Source organism: Puma concolor, chromosome D4 (genome assembly GCF_028749965.1).
Source record: "Puma concolor isolate L17-30 chromosome D4, mPumCon1.1.hap2, whole genome shotgun sequence".
Lineage (NCBI taxonomy): Eukaryota > Metazoa > Chordata > Mammalia > Carnivora > Felidae > Puma > Puma concolor.
The window spans coordinates 89,662,321-89,681,733 of NC_141679.1; the positions used below are offsets into that span (position 1 = coordinate 89,662,321).

The 19,413-nt window shown below is 53.9% G+C and overlaps 1 protein-coding gene and 1 long non-coding RNA gene across 3 annotated transcripts in view; one reads left to right on the plus strand and one right to left on the minus strand.

Annotated features, from left to right (window-relative positions):
* The window catches only part of ABL1 (ABL proto-oncogene 1, non-receptor tyrosine kinase), a 150,704-nt gene that overhangs the window by 114,754 nt on the left and 16,537 nt on the right, over nucleotides 1–19,413 (plus strand). For both annotated transcript variants that reach the window (XM_025934506.2, XM_086684290.1), the window contains exons 4-7: nucleotides 7,686–7,958; nucleotides 15,619–15,703; nucleotides 16,523–16,700; nucleotides 18,451–18,635. In XM_025934506.2, coding sequence (XP_025790291.1) covers nucleotides 7,686–7,958; nucleotides 15,619–15,703; nucleotides 16,523–16,700; nucleotides 18,451–18,635 — 721 coding nt within the window. The remainder of the gene's footprint in view (nucleotides 1–7,685; nucleotides 7,959–15,618; nucleotides 15,704–16,522; nucleotides 16,701–18,450; nucleotides 18,636–19,413) is intronic.
* LOC147575105 (uncharacterized) lies at nucleotides 5,455–10,311 on the minus strand. Its single transcript, XR_015243140.1, has 3 exons — nucleotides 10,040–10,311; nucleotides 8,838–8,931; nucleotides 5,455–5,559 (listed from the first exon to the last, which is right to left on the minus strand). It is a non-coding gene; the product is annotated as an uncharacterized LOC147575105 (long non-coding RNA).

Here is a 19,413-nt window from a genome sequence, read left to right on the forward strand (position 1 = left end):
TCTGTCGAGGACTGATCACGTGATGTGATAAGTCCATGGGCCTGGCGTGGCCCTGTGCCTGTCCTGCTGGGGTTTTGTTGTTAGCTGTTTCATAAGACGGGGAATTACCTGTTGGTTCTTGGATGCACTTCTTGTAAGATATTAAGTCTCTTCCTTTTTAAAAAATCTATTGTGATAGCAATTCATCTCCAGTGGGTGAAGTTGCAGTAATAGATAGGTACTTTTAGGGTAAAAGGCCCCTTAAGAGCACTTCCTCCAAATAAGTACATGACATTCTTCCTACAGATAAGATCACGTGTGTATGTGTCTACATGCGGATACATACATACACACACACGGTTTTTAAACAAAAATGAGATCGCGTCATCATAGCAAGAGATTTCCAAACCCAGATTGTAGTTTTTGGGTTTTTTGTTTGTTTTTTTAAAAAATTTTTTTTTTTTCAACGTTTATTTTTTATTTTTGTGACAGAGAGAGACAGAGCATGAATGGGGGAGGGGCAGAGAGAGAGGGAGACACAGAATCGGAAACAGGCTCCAGGCTCTGAGCCATCAGCCCAGAGCCCGACGCGGGGCTCGAACTCACGGACCGCGAGATCATGACCTGGCTGAAGTCGGACGCTTAACCGACTGCGCCACCCAGGCGCCCCTTTTTGTTTGTTTTTTAATGTTTGTTTTTGAGGGAGAGACTATGCAAGCAGGAGAGGGGCAGAGAGAGAGGGAGACACAGAAGCCCAAGCAGGCTCCAGGCTCTGAGCCCTCAGCACAGAGCCCCATGTGGGGCTCAAGCTTGTGAACTGTGAGATCATGACCTGAGCCGAAGTCAGACGCTTAACCGACTGAGCCACCCAAGGGCCCCTGTGTTTTGTTTTTGTTTTTTTTTTTTAAGTTTATCTATTTTGAGAGAGACAGAGACAGCATGAGTAGGGGAGGGGCAGAGAGGGAGAAAGACAATCACCAGCAGGCTCTGTGCTGCCAGTGCAGAGCCTGACACGGGGCTCGAACCCACGAACCGTGAGATCGTGTGACCTGCGCCGAAACCAAGAGTCGGACACCTAACTGACTGAGCCACCTGGGCACCCCCTCACTTGTAGTTTTGTAGAAGAGTTGATATATGTGGTTTTGTGATCTTTATATGAACACTGCTTAAGAGTCCACGAAGGGATGGGGGGGATTAACATTTTCTGGGGTCCTGCTGTTGGCCGCTGCATTTTTCAGTCTCATTTAGACTTCACTTCAGTCCTCGGGGCAGAGGTTGCTGTGGACTACGGCATTTTTGCATTAAGGAGATGGGAACTTAAGAGGGAGAACATGTCTTGCCCAGAATCACATCCTACGTGATCGATGGAACCAGGCTCGGGCCCTGCTATAGACCCTGCTATAGACACTCTGCCAGTGTCGAGGGTGGAGATAGCAGATTATCGGGCTGGGTCTAGATGCTGGATGTGTTTTTTAAATGGCATGTAATGTGTGCACATGTTTTTTAAAAAAAAGAACAAAATGAATTAGAGTGGGAAATAATTCTGTCTCCTAATTCCATTCCCCTGCCCAGAGGCCCCTCCCACCCCCCCCCCCCCCATGACCAGTTTCTTTCAGAGTTCTCCAGTACAGGTTTACGTTTATATTTTTTTAAAAAGCACAAATGATGCAAACTCCACACTGGTCTGCATCTTGCTTTTCCCACCTAGTAATATTTTTTGAAGATTGCCTTCCCGCAGCGCATTTAGAGCCACCTCATTCTTACTAATGACTGCCTCGTGCGGATGGACCGTCATTCACTACTGAAGCAGTCCCCTGGGGGTTGAGTTTTAGGTGGTTTCCAATCTTTGGCTGTTATAAATAACACGAGGTGGCTTTCACACCTTTAAAAAAAAAATAATGTTGGCACACTGTATGAAAACATTTACAGTAGCACCCAGTCCTCACTGGTAACAGAAGATTCTTGAAATCCTGCTTACCCTCGCTAGAGGTGATGCACTCTTGGTATTTTGTATTCCATTCAGTTCGGTTTCATTTTCTTTAAAAGTTCTGGCCAGAATCCCCTCAATTTATTTCATAGACCCCCTAGTGGGTCACATCCTGCGGTTTGAACATATCGCACATACTTTGTTTTGGGTATAAGTGTATGCGAAGTAAGTTGCTGGAACTGATTGAAGGTTCTGTGCGTTCAGTACTTGTGTAGATGTTGGGGCGCCTGGGTGGCTCAGTCGGTTGAGTGTCTGACTTCGGCTCGGGTCATGATCTCGCGGTTGACGAGTTCGAGCCCCGCGTCGGGCTCTGTGCTGACAGCTCGGAGCCCAGAGCCTGCTTCAGATTCTATGTCTCCGTCTCTTTCTGCCTCTACCCCACTCACAATCTGTCTGTGTCTCAAAAATAAATGAACATTAAAAAAAAAAAAACATTATGTGGATGTTGTTAGATTACCTCCCATAGAAATTGGACAAATGTGTTTCCTCCCCTTGCTTCTGGTGAGACCTGCACCCTGTATGAGAAATGTAGGAGGGCTTGTGTCCCTCCGCCTCATCAACACTGTGTTTAGCAGGCTCGTGGAAACCTCTGTCCCAGATGGGCCACGACGGTCTCTCGTTAACGTGTAACGTATGCGCATTGTGTTTTGAGGGATCCCTGTACCATTTACTAAATTTATCTTTTCCTACATGTTTGAAATATACCAGATTAGCTTATGCATTTTGGGTCTGTCGATCTGCTCTCTGTTCTCTTCCCATACCAGAATTAAAATATGTTTCAGTGTGGGGTAGGGCTGGGCCCCTCCTCCTAACCCTCTTAGCATTTTTATGGCTCTCCTCACCCAAAACGAATGCATGTGTATTTCTCTTTTTCACATTCTCCTCTGTTGTCTTTCGCACACATCCCAAAGTCTTCTGGCCGAAGTCCTTATTGCTGCTACCTGGTGCTTTCTGTGACGGCAGAGGTTTGTACAGGAGCACAGGGGCTTGCTGATGCGTGACCACAGACCGGCCCTGTCAGCTTGTGTTTTGGGGCCTCGCCCTACCCCGGATGTGGAGCTGGGTCCTTCCATTCTGCAAGGGTGCATTCCAGGGTGGCGGGCCCTGTGAAACCGTGCCTTCAGACCACAGGGGTTCCTCTGTAGTGAATTAGAAGAGCAGAGCACCCCGCCCGTGAGGGAGGTGATCTCCCGGAGCTGACCGGTGCTGTTTATCCAGCGGTGACCAGTTGAGGTCTGTGCTGCGCGGGGCCCCGGTTTCTCCTCCCTGGAGTTGTTTAATCAGGCATCCTAGGAACAGATTCGGGCAGGCATGATCTAGTTTGACGACTCATTAGCCGCCGGTTGGTCCAAAATACTGTTCAGAGGGAGAGAGTAAGGCCTGCGTGTGCGATACATGATTCAGGGAATTTGAGAGGCGTCCGATGAGGATGCCAACCCGTCAGTTGAAAAGCCGGCCAGGGGTGTGCCAGGGGCTCCTTTCATTCCGGGTTGGAGCACAGGGAACTCATTCGACCGGGCGGTGTCCGTCACTGGGCGCCTCACCCAAGCGTGCTGGGCCTCCTGCCGTCTTCCCTCCCTGGCAGAGACCCCTCCCTTCAGCTGTCCGAGCACCTGGAGACGGCTCAGCCCCCGGGGTTATCGGGCCGGCCATCTGCGGAGGCGCCTCTCTGTGAGGCCTGCACTTGAGGGGCTGTGTGGGGTGGGATCATGTTCCTGGAATGAGGGGAACAGCGTCAGAGGTAGTGGGGGCGGTATCACAGCCACGCATGAGACCGTGTGGCTCGGCCCTGAAAAAAAAAAGAACTCACATAGCAGAGCCTTGATGCAATCCTTTTTGGATTTCTGAGGGGAAAATTTAAGGTCGGTAGGAGGGACGGGCTGCGGTTGCATAAGTTTAATTCTTATTTTCAAACCGCTAATCTTCACACAACGGCTGAATATGGCAGACTCTTCTCCAAGGCCCCAAAAGATTTCTTTGGTGCCTCCGCCCTCTTGGCTCTGGACCGCTGCTGTTGTCATGTTCCTAAGCCTCGACAGCAGTTGTGGCCGGCCAGTCGGCCCCGGGGCTCGGGGAGCTTCGAGCTGGACTCTTGCACGGGCCGCACCAAACTGAGCCGTCGCCGCTCCTAGGACTCTTGACAGTCTGGAGACCTCCATGTACCCCGGGGTCAGAGTGTCGCGCTCTGTGCTTTCTCCAAGCTCCCTGCCAGCTCAGTGGAGTCAAAGGCGCATTCCTCTCCACCAGCCCCCTGCCTGGATCATTTTTAGTTCTGGCTATTTGTGTCTGCACTTTATTTACTTCTGTGGGATGCCACTGTCAGGTTCCACAATTCCTTGTAGCCCTTGAAGCCCTTGTCCTTTTCTTCAAAGAAGTTCCCAGGTGACGCTTATTGTCACGGTCTGCCAAAGTGACAGGTTCAGGTTGACAGGAATGGAATCTGGGCTTAAGCTTTAGCAGAGGTGGCAGGACGGGCCAACCGCGCAACCTCTTGAGTTTTTAAGATTTACCCACCCTGGCGGTGGCTTGGCAGGTGCAGGCATTCCGGGGAAAAGCCTGCTAACACGTGGCTGACTTTCCCCTTGCCCGGGAGGCTCGGAGCACTATTCAGTCCTGCTTAATTAGTAAGTCCTGCCTTCCTGCTGGACTCTGGAAGCTCTCAGGCCAGGCTGCCTGTAACCTATAACCAGTACCTCCCGGGTGGGACTCCGGGGTCTGAGGCCCCTAAAGGGGGCACAGGACTAAGCGCTGATAAGCCTGGCCGTGTGGCTCTCAGGAGGAAAAGCTGTTTCTGGTGAGCTGCTTTGACAGGTCCTGTCTTTGGGGTTCCTGTGCGGTCAGGAAGAGGCCCAGTCTCGGCTGAGCAGCCAGAGTGTTTATGTGATCAGGTGCGCAGGATAATGACATGCCGTTCATGATGCTAATTTCACTTTCTTTGATCGGGCCATGAATTCCTGATGCAGACCACCCAGCTCACTAGCAGAATGCGCGGAGCTCAGAACTAACCAGAAGGAAGCCTCCAGACTTGACTGTTAGAAGATGGTCGTGCACTGCGCTGGAAAGGGAGAGTAGTTTTAATATTTAATAAGCGTCGGTATGTAAATTTTATGCTGACAGATGAACTCTGAGTCACAGGGTCTGTACATTTAATTACAGAAAAGGATAAAGTGGGTGTGAGCAGCGAAACCTCCCGTAACTCTGAAATCTCTAGCAGGAAGAGCCTGTGAGGGAATCAAAGGGGACCAAGCACGAATTCTGCATAAACGAGGGCTTGGGGAGCCATTAGCATTCTGGGTGGTTGAGGGAACTCGATCCTCGATCCCATCCTCAGGTTGGAGAGCACTCCTTGCAAACTGCCGGGGAGAAGGGGAGAAGTAGGTAATGAGCCTTGCTCCCAGGTGACCTGCGGCCCCCCCCCCCCCCCCCCCCCGCCCTGGGGAGCCCAGCAGGTGGACAGGCTCTTACTGTGCCAGTTCCGGGGCGGGGGGGGGGGGGGGGGCTTGGATTCCAGGGAGCACTTCTTCCCTCTTGTCTACACTCCACGGTAGCGAAAACAGCTGCCCTGAAACAGGACGGCTTGGAACACTTGGCACCTGCAGTGAGGTAGTTGGACAACTGACAGAGGTTTCCAGAGAGGGGTGGGATGTGGGGCTGTCCCCACATCCCACCCGGCCCTGCCCACTGACAAGTGTGCCAAGGACGTCACCGTGTGGACGTTCGGCTCGGGGCAAGCTCCCAGGCTGGCAGTGCCTGTGCTCCCTGGCTCCTCCCAACACCTTCGTGTACCCTGAGCACACTCAGAGTCAGGTTCTCGGTGGGGCCTCCTGGTGGGCCTTCTCCTCACCCTGAAAGGTCCTGCCATTGAGGGGCACCGTCTTGCAGAGGGACGAGTCCCCCAGAGCTAGAGGCTCTTTCTCGACAGTTCTTGGGTTGCTCAAGAATTTTGTTTCGCTAGGATTGCAACCAAAAGATTGTAAATTACAAACCCCTAAGTCAGAGTTGGCCACTGGCTCGCCTGAGTTTTAAAACTCTGTCATCTCCCCAAGCGAGAAAGAATCCTATTTACCCTCTCGAGGGTTGCAAATGGCATCGACTCATGCATTCGTTAATATTTTCTTCTTTGAAAATACTTTAATTCTTTCCTATGACAAACTTACAGAAAGTGGTGGGGAGCCTCCCATAACCGACAGCCAAGGCCTTGGGCTGCTGTGTGCTTCAGGCTTTTTCTTCCTTTTTCTGTTTCCACCCCACCCCCCTCTTCTCTTTTTAGGTAATCAAGATACTGCAGCTATAGGTGACTCCTGTTCCCTTTTCGTCTTCCTGCCCCAGGCATCACCCACCGCTCTTTCAAACCCGCGTTCCTCCTCCGTCTCTGTAGTCAGGGCAAGTCTTACGAACACCTAGTCGTGATTTTTAGTGTCCTTTCCCCCTTCCCACCCTCGCTGGCTGCCCTTCATGAGCTGGTAGGTTCACTGATCCCTTGTCTGCCTGGAGCCCAGATGTCCTGTGTGGATTACAACGTGGAATCGTTTAATGTGGAAGCACTCCCTCACCGCCTCCCTGAAACGAACAAAAAAAAAAGGAGAAGAAGAAAGATAGCTGTCACCGTCCACTGCTTGCTGTCTGTCAGCTGCTCTTTTCCTTTCCTTTCCTGTGCGTTCAGACGAGAACCACACGTGGACGGGTTGTGCGCACTCGTGTCTATAATCCTCTCTCGTCCCTTCCCCACGGCGGAGGAGGCTGTGTGGCCCTTGTGCACCCCCGATCCCATTCCTGGCATGAGCTGACCAGGGGCACCCATGGTGGCATCCAGCTGGGGTTTGCAAGCCTTGGCCTCCGGTGCTCCTTAGCCCAGATCGAGGGAGTAAGAAGGAGAAAGAGATTTTTGTTGTGTTCAGTGATTTCCATCTCGGGTCACCGTTTAGATCTGGGTAATTATATAACTATAAGTAATAATTCTAGGTTTCAGGTAATAAGCGTAATTTTAAACAATTACTTTCTTGGGGTACCTGGGTGGCTCAGTCGGTTAAGCGTCCAACTTCGGCCTAGGTCATGATCTCACAGTTCATGGGTTCGAGCCCCACATCCCGCTCAGGTTTTGTCTCTCAAAAATAAATAAACGTTAAAAAAAAAAAACCTAAAAACAAAAAAAAACCTTTCTTTCTTAGTCTGCAAATACTAAGTTCTGCTCTTCGTTAATGTAATCAACAGGCATTTATTTAGTGCCTATTATGTGCTCATTTCTTGTTCTCCACACTGGGGATCCAGGATAAAAACAGACCACTTAGGGCTTTGCTCTCAAGAAGCTGACATTCTAGAAGGTGTTGACAGACAGGAAGTAATCCAGCAGATAAACAGGGACCGATCAGCCAGCGGTAAGTACAATGCAGAGAAGGAAGGAAGGTGATTTGATGACTAGTGCTGGGTGATGACTAGGGCCAGTGGCACAGTGACAATGACATTTACCCTGGGCTCGGAATGGTAAGGGAGACCCAGGCGTATGATGATTAAGTGGCCGAAGGATTTCAGGCAGAGGGAGCAGCAGGTGCAAAGGCCCTGAGGCATTTTATTGTATCTTTCTGCTTCGGCAAGTAAATTACAGCAAGTGTCGAGGAGCACAGTTGAAGTGATTTTCTGCACACTCACTTAGGCTCAGCAGAGTTGTCTGGGTGTGTGTGCGCCCGTGGGCTGAAGGCTGTGCTGTCTCTGTTTCCCTCAGCTCTACGTCTCCTCAGAGAGCCGCTTCAACACTTTGGCGGAGTTGGTTCATCATCACTCGACTGTGGCGGACGGGCTCATCACCACTCTCCATTACCCGGCCCCCAAGCGCAACAAGCCCACCGTCTACGGCGTGTCCCCCAACTACGACAAGTGGGAGATGGAGCGCACGGACATCACCATGAAGCACAAGCTGGGAGGCGGCCAGTACGGAGAGGTGTACGAGGGCGTGTGGAAGAAATACAGCCTGACGGTGGCCGTGAAGACCTTGAAGGTAGGTCTGGGGCTGCCGCCGCGGCTCGCGGCTGAACACGGTTCGTTGCTGCCGGTGGGCAGCCCAGGAAGGGCCTCGGCCGACCTCTTCCGGCGGGTTCAGTCCCCCTCCCAGACTCCGTGCCTCCACGTAGGGTGAGTGCTGAGGCACGCTGTGGTTTTTGGTGTAAAAAGATTAGTCATTCGGAGAAGTTTTTTCATTCCATGGCAAGAATCTTTTAAAGCCGTGGGTTTCCGTTCTGTCCGTGTGGCCTTTGAATCACTTCCTGTTGAGAAGCAGAAGGAGGGGAAGAGCTGTGAGTTTTGAAAGAAGGGGATTTAACCAAAATGCGTTGGACTCTGCAGTGGACGTTTGTTGGCAGATCTGAAAGGCAAGCGTGTTGGGCGTTCCTGGCAGGTTCCATCCAGGTCGGTGTAGTGTGAGTCCTGACTGCTGGAAATGGGAGCGGACGAAGGCATGAAGGGAACGTCAGGGCTTCTTACTCGGGTTCCACGCCATCGTTCTCTCTAACGCATGGTGTTCGTAGTTTCTGGGCGGGGTTTGAAGTTCTTTGAAACCTTGAGGCCAAGCAGCGGGTTTCATCCGGGCCCTCGGCCTTCAGGATGTGATCTGAGCTTTTTACCTGTGGCCAGAGCGTCCCCTAGCGTTGACCTGTGCCATTCGCACTTGCTGTAAGCGAACCGATTGCCCTGACAACCAACCACGCGGAGGCTGAGGGGAGGCCCCTCCTGTAGCCGTTGGAGAAGAAGAAGAAGGGAAACACCCACGCGGCTGGAGGAAGGGACCCCGGCGCGCACGCGCTTCTCAGGAGCCCGTCGGGCACGTGCTTGGAGACCTGGGTAGCCAGATCGCTTGCCTTTCAGGGACTCTGTTACTTACCTGCCGCCTGTACTCAGAGGTGCAGCAAAGTGGAAATTACAGTTTCTGACTTGTGTAAAGTGATGCTTCAGAGAAAGACTCGCAGTCTGCAGTTCTAGAAAACAAGGGTGGCTCGTGGCGCTCATATTGAACGTACCCCGTTAGATCAGCCCTTGGAGCAGGACTGACGCTTGTGTGTTGGGGGGGGCGGGTAGCATGGTTTGGGGTCACTTGAGGACTCCCGGATACTTTCCAGACATGATTTTTTAAAAACTCAATAAACACTTAGCGAGACCCTCGCTTCTGCTTGCCAGACCCTGGGCTTAGCCCTAGGGTTTTAAGAATATAGAGTTCTGCACCTCAGGCCAGCCTAGGTAGGTAGAACAGCACAGTTAGGAGGAGAGACGGGCTATGACAGAACCTGCAGCGTGGGGTGACCGGGGCCCGAGGCAGGAGCGAGGCGCCCTCACACCGCACAGGCATGAGGTGGCGGGGGGACTGGTGAGCTCCCCGCGGTGGGGACAAAGTGCAGGGTGGGTTGGTGCCGGAGTGGAGGAGCGGAGGCCTGGACAGAGGCGGAGGGCATAGAGCCCACGGTAGGTAAGTCACGGAGGCTCCGGAGCCGGGGACATTCTCCTGGCGGCAGTGGGGCGCAGTGACGGGTCTGATCCGCAGGAATAAGGTGATTGGATATGCGCTGCACCGGCCGCTGCCCCGTCCCCCCCACCCCCAGACCAGGCAAGTCCAGGGAGAGGCGTGTGCTTGTGCTCAGTGTCCCGATCTGGCACAGGGCTGAACACCAGGCCGGCCTCCGGGCCTTGACCAGCTTGAGAAACCGTTAAAGGCCCGGGCATCACCCACACGCTCGCCAGTATTTGCACACGTGAAACAAAGAGGAACAAAAGCACAAAATTCCTGGTTTCCACCCAGCAAGGCTTGTTTGAAAACGTTAGAAAGAGGGAGAGTTTGCACTACTCGAAGCGTGGGGAGGACACAGTCCAGCAGCTGACGCTGTGACATTGGTTCCTGAGCCGCCGCCAGGGAGTCAGGGCAGGGCGCCTCCCGGAGGGACTTGTCTGGCAGCGGTGGCTTTCTTGTACCCGCAAATCAGACTTATCGGGAAGTTGGGTGCCTTTTGGAGTCTATTTCTCTAATGATACACTACTAAACTTTTTTTTTTTTTATACTTCTAACGGTTTTCCCCAAGAGCCTTATTAACTTACAGTCCTACAGCCGGTAAAAAGGTACAGAACCTAGTTGTGTGGATTTCTCGGAGTCGTCACCCCAGGTGATAGCTAATTAGGGAAAAGGGAAGGTGTCAGATTCTAGAGATGTATGTCAACCCGAAATACAGCACTGGGCAAGTGCTAAGTAAATTATCCCTTCTTCCTCCTCCTCCGCATAAGGCACATCTCTACAACAGGGTTCCCGCTTGTCCAGTAAAGATTGATAGCACTCTTTGGGGCATTTATCGCCCCTGGAGAGGTTGAGAACCTTGAGTGGGTTCCAAATGACAGTTATGGTTACTGTTCATTGAGCTCTTACTATGGGCCTGCAGTCTGAGCGCCCCGCTCCGTGTGTAGCATCTCACTTAATCCTCACAGGCACCTTGTAAGGGAAGGGCCCACCTGTCACTGCCATTTCAGGCTTGAGGAACGTGCAGTGCGGGCGGGCCAGGCAACTGGCCTGGTGTTACCCGCCGGGGAGCCGCAGACCCGGGGTTCCGGCCCAGACATCCTGCCCCAAAGCCCGGCTCCTTTCTTCTCCTCCTTTCCTTAATTGTCATTCCAGTTCTCACCCCTCGCACACCATGCAAAATACGTCAACCACAGTCATGCGTCTTAGACGTCTCCCATCCCCGTCCCCTCCCCCCACCCACTTCCCCTCGGGTGGCAGCTAGATCTCCCTCGCTCTTCAGGACGCCTTGGAAAGCACTGGCAGCTCTTTGCACCAGACCCCAGCCGGGCACCTGAGTCTCAGTCTGCTCTCCACCATCCCCTGGTCCGTCCCATCCTGCCTGTTTTGTGTCGCTGGCCCCTCAGAGGGCAGAGGCAGACCCTCTTGAAGCAGCAGGGGGTGGCAAGACCCTGCTTTAACCCGGACTCTGTGTTGATCCACCAGGCAACGTTGGGTCCTGTACCTTCAGGGCCGGAGACCAAAAAACGGGAGACAGGAGGGTGCTAGGCTGACCCCTGTGGGCGGGAAACTGGAATTACAGCAAAGGCCACCGACCGGACCTGCTGGTTTGAATTTTGACATCATTCACCAGGTCCTAGGCTTAACTTTACCTGCCTGTGATCAATGCTAAAGGTGGGATGTGCCTGAGAGAAACAACCGTCCAGTACAGGGAAGTCCCACGTTTCAAATGAGCTGTATTCCAGAAGTTTGTTTATGAGCCCTCCTTTTTTTCCTATGAAGCCGTTCTGGAAGTCCTAGGATCGGGGAAAGGCTGCAGCTCTCGATCTAATGTGGCATTAGGATTGGCTCCTAAGCTCCTGACAGACTTACCGTTAAAAAAGTGGAAGATAACGTTGATGAAAAATGTTAAGGCTTAAATTCTTTACCTGTTTTTCGAATAGGTAACGTATGCACACAGTATCCTCCCCCCCTGGATTTTTGTGCCCTTCCAGAAGTAGTCCACGTGTGGGTGTCCCTTCTAACCGTAGGGCAGCATGCTGTGGACACTGCCCTGCACCTCCTAGTGTCCACCCCACGTAGCTCAGCACCCGTTCCACATCCGTATACGTACGGGGGTCTTGCTTTCGCGTGGAGGTCTTCCAGCGTCTAGCAGCCTTCAGCGGGCATTTGTGTCCTTTCCCGTACTTTGCTGTTACGGACCGTGCCCCAGGGGTTCTCCCCGTTGGCCGTGAGGAGACTGTCCCGGTGCCAGTTTGCGCGCGGCTGGCCGTGCTGAGAGGGTGCCTCCGTTGGCCTCCTCCGCCAGCCTGTTTTGGTTGGGGTTTTGTTTGTGGTGCTTTTCCCCAGGCAGTTGGTTCTACTAGGGAGCTGCAGAAATGAGCAGGGAAGCCAGGGCTCCAGGATGGCCCTGGACGGTCGCACGCGCTGGCTCTCCGACTTCCGAGGGGGCTGGGCGTCAGGGAGAGAGGCCGCGCGACCTGGAACCCACCGTTGCGTGCTCTCGCGGCGGGCTCTGTTCTGGCCGTGGGCTGGATACGCCTGCGAACCCGAGGACCCGAGTTCTGGGGGCTCGGTGGGCGGTTGTTTCCGCGGATCTGGCGGGTGAACCGCCTTCCTCGGTCCGGCTCTGAAGCCCGGCCCCATCTCTGCAGCCCCGTCTCTCACGGGTGCAGGATGCTGCTTCCCTGGGGTCGTAACCTTGCTCCCCTGACACTTGGTTGAGAACCAGGGAGCGAGGGGGAAACGGACCTCTTAGCCCCTCCCCCCGGGGACTTGGTCCCTGCTGAGACTCAGGGAGGCACCCGTGGGACACTGAACCGCCGATGTCTCCGTTGTGCCGGAGAATACCTTCACTTGGGGGCGAGGCCAGGGAGCAAAAAGGGTGAATGAAGCTGGTTAGAGAACCAGAAAAACAGAAGATGTTGGGTCCGGAGAGTGCCTATCTGAGAAAGACAAAAACGAAAACACGGAGCGATATTAACTAAAGACCCAGCCCGTCTTTCCTACAAGCGCTGTGTTTAGCCGGCTTCTCAGCCGTGTTCGTTACAGTAAAAGTGGGTCCAGCCGGCTGAGTGCTGCCCACGTCTGGGCGCGGTGCTCGGGACTCTGTGCACGAGGCAGATGCTGCTGTTTTCCCAGTGTGTAGACGGGACCTTGTTCAGAGACCTCTCTTCTCTGGCGTGTGAATAACTGAGCTCTGTACGTGGTCACACAGCGGCAGGGCTTGGTCCATGTAGCTCTGAAGCCGTCCTTTTAACCACCCCTGTACCGGCCAGGCCTTCGTGTGCATCTGGGCCAGGCCAGTCAGTCCCCATGAGGAGAGCCGGCCGACCCACCTGACTTCCAACGGACAGGGCCGAAACTCCACGTTCACTCAGTGGTGCTTTCACCCTAATTATCTGTGTTAATTTTACTCCGTACATGGGAGATGTCTCTTTGAAAAGATGACGGAGGGGCGCGTGGGTGGCTCAGTCGGTTGAGCATCCGGCTTCGGCTCAGGTCATGATCTCGCGGTTTGTGAGTTCGAGCCCCGCATCGGGCTCTGTGCTGACAGCTCAGAGCCTGGAGCCTGCTTCGGATTCTGTGTCCCCCTCTGTCTCTCTGCCCCTCCCCTGCTTGCGCTCTGTCTCTCTCTGTCTCTCAAAAATGAATAAATGTTAAAAAAAAAAAAAAAAAAGAAAGTGTTTAAAGGAAAGGAAAGGACCATAACAGGATAGTTTCCCGTTTAACACAGCTACTAGAAGAGAGTGCTGCTGGTAGTGGCAGCTGTAGGTTGAACCCGGCCAGATTCCACCAGGGGGAGACAAACTCACGCCGATTGCCCTGAAAGAAAAAAACAAGGAATTATTTATACCATCCACACGTGTGTGTGTGAGTGTGTAGGAATGAGGGGGAAGACAAAAAGACGGCCAAAAAGAGGAGAGGGATGGCTCCGAAAGCCGTGTCGTTGTTCTCGCATGTCCACGCCTCTCAAGATCTAGAACGCGGTTCTTCTAGAAAAGCGGCAGGAGCTGTCAGAGCCCACGATCTCTGTGAAATGGTTTCACTGTGCGGAGTTGGTTATTGTGGTGCTTGAAAAGAAGGAAAGCTCCACTTGCCCAGAAAGCTGTATTTGAGAGCCGCGTCGTGAACCTCCTGTTGGCCAGGCGAGGCTCTGGAGGCCCCCGGTCCCTACGTGAGCAGCATCGTCTCGGCGGATTCCAGCAGGCTTCCCAGCCTTTGACGGCAGCGCGTCACCCGGTGGATCAGACGCGCCAACGGCATGGTCTGCGGAGCGTGTTGAGGAGCAGAGAGGACTCCCAAGAATCGAACAGCCAGCGGAGCGGTGGCGGGGATGAGTTCTTGCCCCCCGTACGGCTTGACACGGAGACTACCAACGATGTCTCATTGACATCAGAGCAGCCCACGATTTTTAAAGAGCAGCAAATTGCATCTGAGTTTCAGCCTCAGAGAGCCCTAGACTAAGTGATAATGGGCTGACACGTATCCTCAGCGGTCACGCTCCGCCTGTAGACGTGATTGGCCGCAGCGGGAACGTGCTGAGTAGAGGTTGACCTGTCCTCTGGAAATCTCCACGTGCAGGGGCAAGAATGGCGCGGCCACCGGGAGGCTGCAGTCAGGACCCTTTGAGTGCTTTGCCTCCTGAAGGGGCAGGCACGACCTGGAAGGTTCCACCTTGAAAATAAGCCCGATGGGGGCGCCTGGGTGGCGCAGTCGGTTAAGCGTCCGACTTCAGCCAGGTCACGATCTCGCGGTCCGGGAGTTCGAGCCCCGCGTCGGGCTCTGGGCTGATGGCTCAGAGCCTGGAGCCTGTTTCCGATTCTGTGTCTCCCTCTCTTCCTGCCCCTCCCCCGTTCATGCTCTGTCTCTCTCTGTCCCAAAAATAAATAAACATTGAAAAAAAAATTTTTTTTAAATAAAAAGAAAATAAGCCCGATGAAGCTTTCCTCTTGGGCGAGTCTAGTTTTCCAGGCGTTCACGCCCCATCTGCCACGCAGTCTTTCTCTCCGGGCAGACGTGGACTCTGTGTTGAAACTTGGAGGGTGGTGTCCTGCCTGTCTCGTTGGCCTTCGTGGCCAGGCTCTCACACACACACGGGCCACGCCATTTGCCACCCGCTGGCTTCTGGTCGCGGCAGCCAGAGGACATTGGGTTCTTTAAGTCATGAAGAGGTTTGCCTGATGCAGGCCACAGCAAGCCTCCCGTGTAACGGGGCCAGCTGTGGTGTGCGGGGCCAGGGGCAAGGCCCCCTCGAGTTGAGCCCCCACCCAGAGCACGTGAGGAGATGGGGAGATAGCATCACGTTTGCTCTGGGCGTTTGCTAATGTTCTTTGTTTCCGCGTGGCATTTAGATACGGTGAACTTGCTAGAATATGACATCTCTGACGATACTCGTGAATCCGTCGTTAGGGGGGCTGCTAGGGAGGATTATCGTAGAACCCGTAAATCGACCCGGTGGATAGTGGTGGTTGCTTCGTTGAGACCCCCATAGCTCTGCATTTCGGGCATCCTCTGCGGTACAGAGTGTTTTGAGGTGGTGTTCTTCTTTAGGATGGTATCGTTTTGTGTCAGGGTCTCTTCCATTAAAGTGGGTACATTTCTGATTCTTCAGGTGATATATATATATTTTTTTGTAATGTTAAGTGTTTTAGGACTCCTTGGAAACCAGCTCTTCTTTAGGGAAATAGAACTATCCTCTGCATAGCAGCCCCCAGAAGCAAGTTGCCAACATATATTTACTGTTGGGGAAAATTCTTCTTTTTGTTTTTTTTTTTCAATGTTTATTTATTTTTGAGAGACAGAGTGTGAGCAGGGGAGGGGCAGAGAGAGAGGGAGACCCAGAATCCGAAGCAGGTTCCAGGCCCCGAGCCGTCAGCACAAAGCCTGACGCGGGGCTCAAACCCACGAACCGTGAGATCGTGACCCGAGCCGAAGTCGGACGCTCAACCGACGGAGCCACCCCGGCGCCCCATCAAAGGGGAAAATTCTTTACGCCACGGGGGGGGGGGCAGTAATCGATCCACTGCAGGCATCGTGCAGGTCGGCCCTGGCGAACCGGGGTGATTGTCGGTCGAGGCTCCAATTGGTACTAACCATTCAAGCCATACTTTCCTGCTCGAACACTTTCTTTGCTGAGACAACTTCCTCCCCTTTTCTCCCCCAGGAGGACACCATGGAGGTGGAAGAGTTCTTGAAAGAAGCCGCAGTGATGAAGGAGATCAAGCACCCCAACCTCGTGCAGTTGCTGGGTGAGTGAGCTCTGAAGAGACGGCCTCTCTCTTACGCCCCCTGGGGTGATGCGGGCGCTATGACAGAGGAGGTGAACGTGTCTGACGTGGACGTCTGTCCTCTGGCGACACTCAGCCCGTGGTGGCAAGGAGGCCGATGCGGGATGGTGTGTGCATGGACGGAATAGGCTGTTGCTTTAAGTGGAGACCCCAGAGTAGTCCGGTGCAAATCTCAGCCGGCTTCTGAGACCAGAGGTGTCGAGAGTCCCTTCGCTGCAGTTCTCCCGTGAGCAGACGTCGCCACGTGGGGGTGACGTGGGCTGTGGGGTGTGCACCTGACCTTTGCTTCTGAACTCGGTGGCGTCTTCTTCTGTTCGAGTTCAGGGGCTCGAGAGGAAGAAAAGAGCCTGGCCACCTCCCTCCCACAGGAACACATCACAAGCCACGAGTGCTTGGGACCGTATTAGACGTTGGGCCCCAGACTTTGCGGCAGACACAGAACGTGTTTCGGGGGCTCTTTTCTTTCATTTTCTTTTCTGTTTTTTAATTTTTTTTTTTTTATGTTTATTTTTGAGAGAGGGGCACGGAGTGTGAGCGGGGGAGGGGCAGAGCGAGAAGGAGACACACAGCATCCGAAGCAGAGGCTCCGGGCTCCCGAGCCGTCAGCACGGAGCCCGACGCGAGGCTCGAACTCGTGAATGACGAGATCGTGACCTGAGCTGAAATCGGACGCTTAACTGACTGAACCCCCCCAGGCGCCCCCAGGGGTCCTTTTCTGGTGCTTGTGCAGTCGGGAGCAGAGCGGCCCCCCGAAGCCCTCAATGTCTGTCTTGTTGGCAGGGGTCTGCACCCGGGAGCCCCCGTTCTATATAATCACTGAGTTCATGACCTATGGGAACCTGCTGGATTACCTGCGGGAGTGTAACCGGCAGGAGGTGAATGCTGTGGTGCTGCTGTACATGGCCACGCAGATCTCGTCAGCCATGGAGTACCTGGAGAAGAAGAACTTCATCCACAGGTAGGGGCCTGGCGGAGCAGCCCTCCTCGCAGCGCCGCGGAGCGAGCGTGGGGCCCGGGCAGCCTCCTCCACGAAGCTCCAGCCCACAGGGCGTGAGGGCTCAGCCTCCCGCCTCAGCGCTGGCGGCATGTTGGACGCTGGAACAGAGGCAGACGCTGGGTTCCTGACTTTGCCAGCTCCAGGCGCGCGTCTGGGCCCACGGGGCAGTGGATCCCCGCGGTAAGAAACACTTCCCTTGGAAGCATCTTGGACTAAGTGGAATATCCAGCGAAGCCCCTCAGAGGTGTCCGTGCTCCCTGGGGAGGCAGAGCGCTCGGTGTCACCAGGAGTGACCTCCCCCGCAGGGAGGCTGGCGTTGCGCCCACACCGCCCCGCGGGTACAGCCGGCGCGTGGCTTTTGTTTCCGAGCGGCGTGTTTTCTGTGCCCGCCCCCCCTTCCCTTTATTTCATTCTCCACTTAGCTTGCCGCCCTCCGGTCCAGGGACGCGTCCACGATTGTCAGGACGGCGTCAGTGCGGTCCTGAATTAAGCGCCTTTGCTGTTCTAAAGCCTGGAGGGCTTTGACCTTCAAGCGGGCCGCAATTATCTTAACTGTTCGCATTCTTTGCTGGTGGAAATGGCTTCCTGGCAAAGGAAGGTTCTGTCCAAGCAGGACAGAACCCGATGGGCTTTGCCGGTGACTTTTATACAAGATGTTCTACACGCCACCGCCCTGAACTTTCCTCCCCAATTAACTCAAGTATGAGACCCATACATGAGATTTCACAGCGAGGGACGAGAGTAGAATGTGTGAGACATTGGCGCTTCCTTGTAAGACAGATTTCCTGTGCTGCATGAGAGCCTGATTCCGATGCGCCTGTCACTCAAACGGTGAACCCTCTGAGGCTGCAAATTGAGATTTCTTGACTTGTGGTTCGCTTTGCATGGCTACGTCTGTCCCCCCTTCATTTCACAGACTTAAAACGCTTTACCAAAATCCTATTAGGCACAAGTCTTCTGTATTTAATTGCTCTCTGATTGCTGACGATCAGGCGATCTTACCTTCAGCCATCGCCTAAAGGTGCTGCCTCGTCGCATCCCCCTGTTCCGTTTTGCCTTGTGATTTCATGGTTAACATCCGTGAGCCAGAGATTAGACTCCCACCTCCCTGGGAGAATCCGGAGGCGAGAGGAAGCCGATTATACGGGAGAGAATTTTTAGGATACGTTCGGATACACATCAGGAGGAAATAGGAAACTAGGAAACACAGTTTGGGGAGAAGGAGGGGGTGGAGTGCTATGGGCTTTATTTTATTTTGTCCTCTGTCAAGTCTGGATAGGCCACATGGAGACTCCCTCCGATGGAAGTTTCTCCCAGTTGAGGACTGGCTGGTGCCTTCGTTCCCCGTGCCTGCCGTAGAGCCGTCCTAACCCAGCAGACCCTTAGGTGATTGCAGATAGGCAGGTGTGAGTTAAAGCGCTTCACGTATTAAGTCACGACCACTCACGACAAGCCTACGAAGTAGGCACTGCCATCATCTTCGTGTTACGGGTGCGGTAACTGAGGCCCAGGGTAAGGAGCTTGCTCCCGCCCACCCTCTGCCACCTCTCCCCGCGGTGGGAGCCCGGGCGGATGCTGAGGCACGGGCACAGGTTCCCGGGGGACTGGACGCGGTCGTCGGGAGGGCGCCTTCCCTCAGTGGCGGTGGATTTGCGGAGCCAGGAACGCAATAGGCACAACTCTCACGGCTGAACTCTCTCTCTTTCCCCAGAGATCTTGCTGCCCGAAACTGCCTGGTAGGGGAGAACCACTTGGTGAAGGTGGCTGATTTCGGCCTGAGCAGGTTAATGACAGGGGATACGTACACAGCCCACGCCGGGGCCAAGTTCCCCATCAAGTGGACAGCGCCAGAAAGCCTGGCCTACAACAAGTTCTCCATCAAGTCCGACGTCTGGGGTAAGGGCTGCCGCTGCGGCTCCCGGTCGGCCCTCACCCGCGAGCGCGGGCTCCTTGTCCCGGTTTTCTTTGTCTCCTTGCCTTTCGCTGCCTCCCTCTCACTCCTTCATTTGTTTTCCTTCATTCCTTAATTCTCTTTCTTACCGTTTTTTCCCTTTCTCACCTCACAATCTTTGCTCCCCTGTTTTCCCCAAAATGAAGTAAAAGCGGAGTTTTCTTCCAGAATAATTCAGGTTACCTTCCCCCCCCCCGCCCCCTAACTTCCCATCTCCAGCCCGAGCTTACTGCTTGGGTTTTTGGGGGCACTTCGCCAAGCCTGCAGGCACCCACGATTTTCTGTAGTTTGGTTTGGGCTTTACATAGGATATTGCCCCCTGAAGCTTCACGTGCCAGTATTCTGTTTGTGTCTTTTGTTAAAGAACTTGTCACAGCAGGTAGTCAGCATCTGAAGAAGCACATGTCATTGCACGGTGAGCCCGAGGTACGTGTCACCCAGCTTTACCGGCCATCGCCTCATGGCGCTCCCGGACCCTGTGCCCCGCCCCCTGCCCCGACCCTCACTATCTTGAAGCAGACCCCCGATAGCATTTGATTTTGTCCATAAATACTTCAGTATGAGTCTCTTAAAGGTGTCTCTTTTTTATCCTCGTAACCACATCGCTCTTCCTCCCCGAATTGATCGTCATTTTGAATATTACGATCCAGTCAGTGTTCACATTTCCAGTTGAGTGTTCGTGGTCCCGCTGTTGTGGTCTGTCTGAGTTGAGATCCGGATACC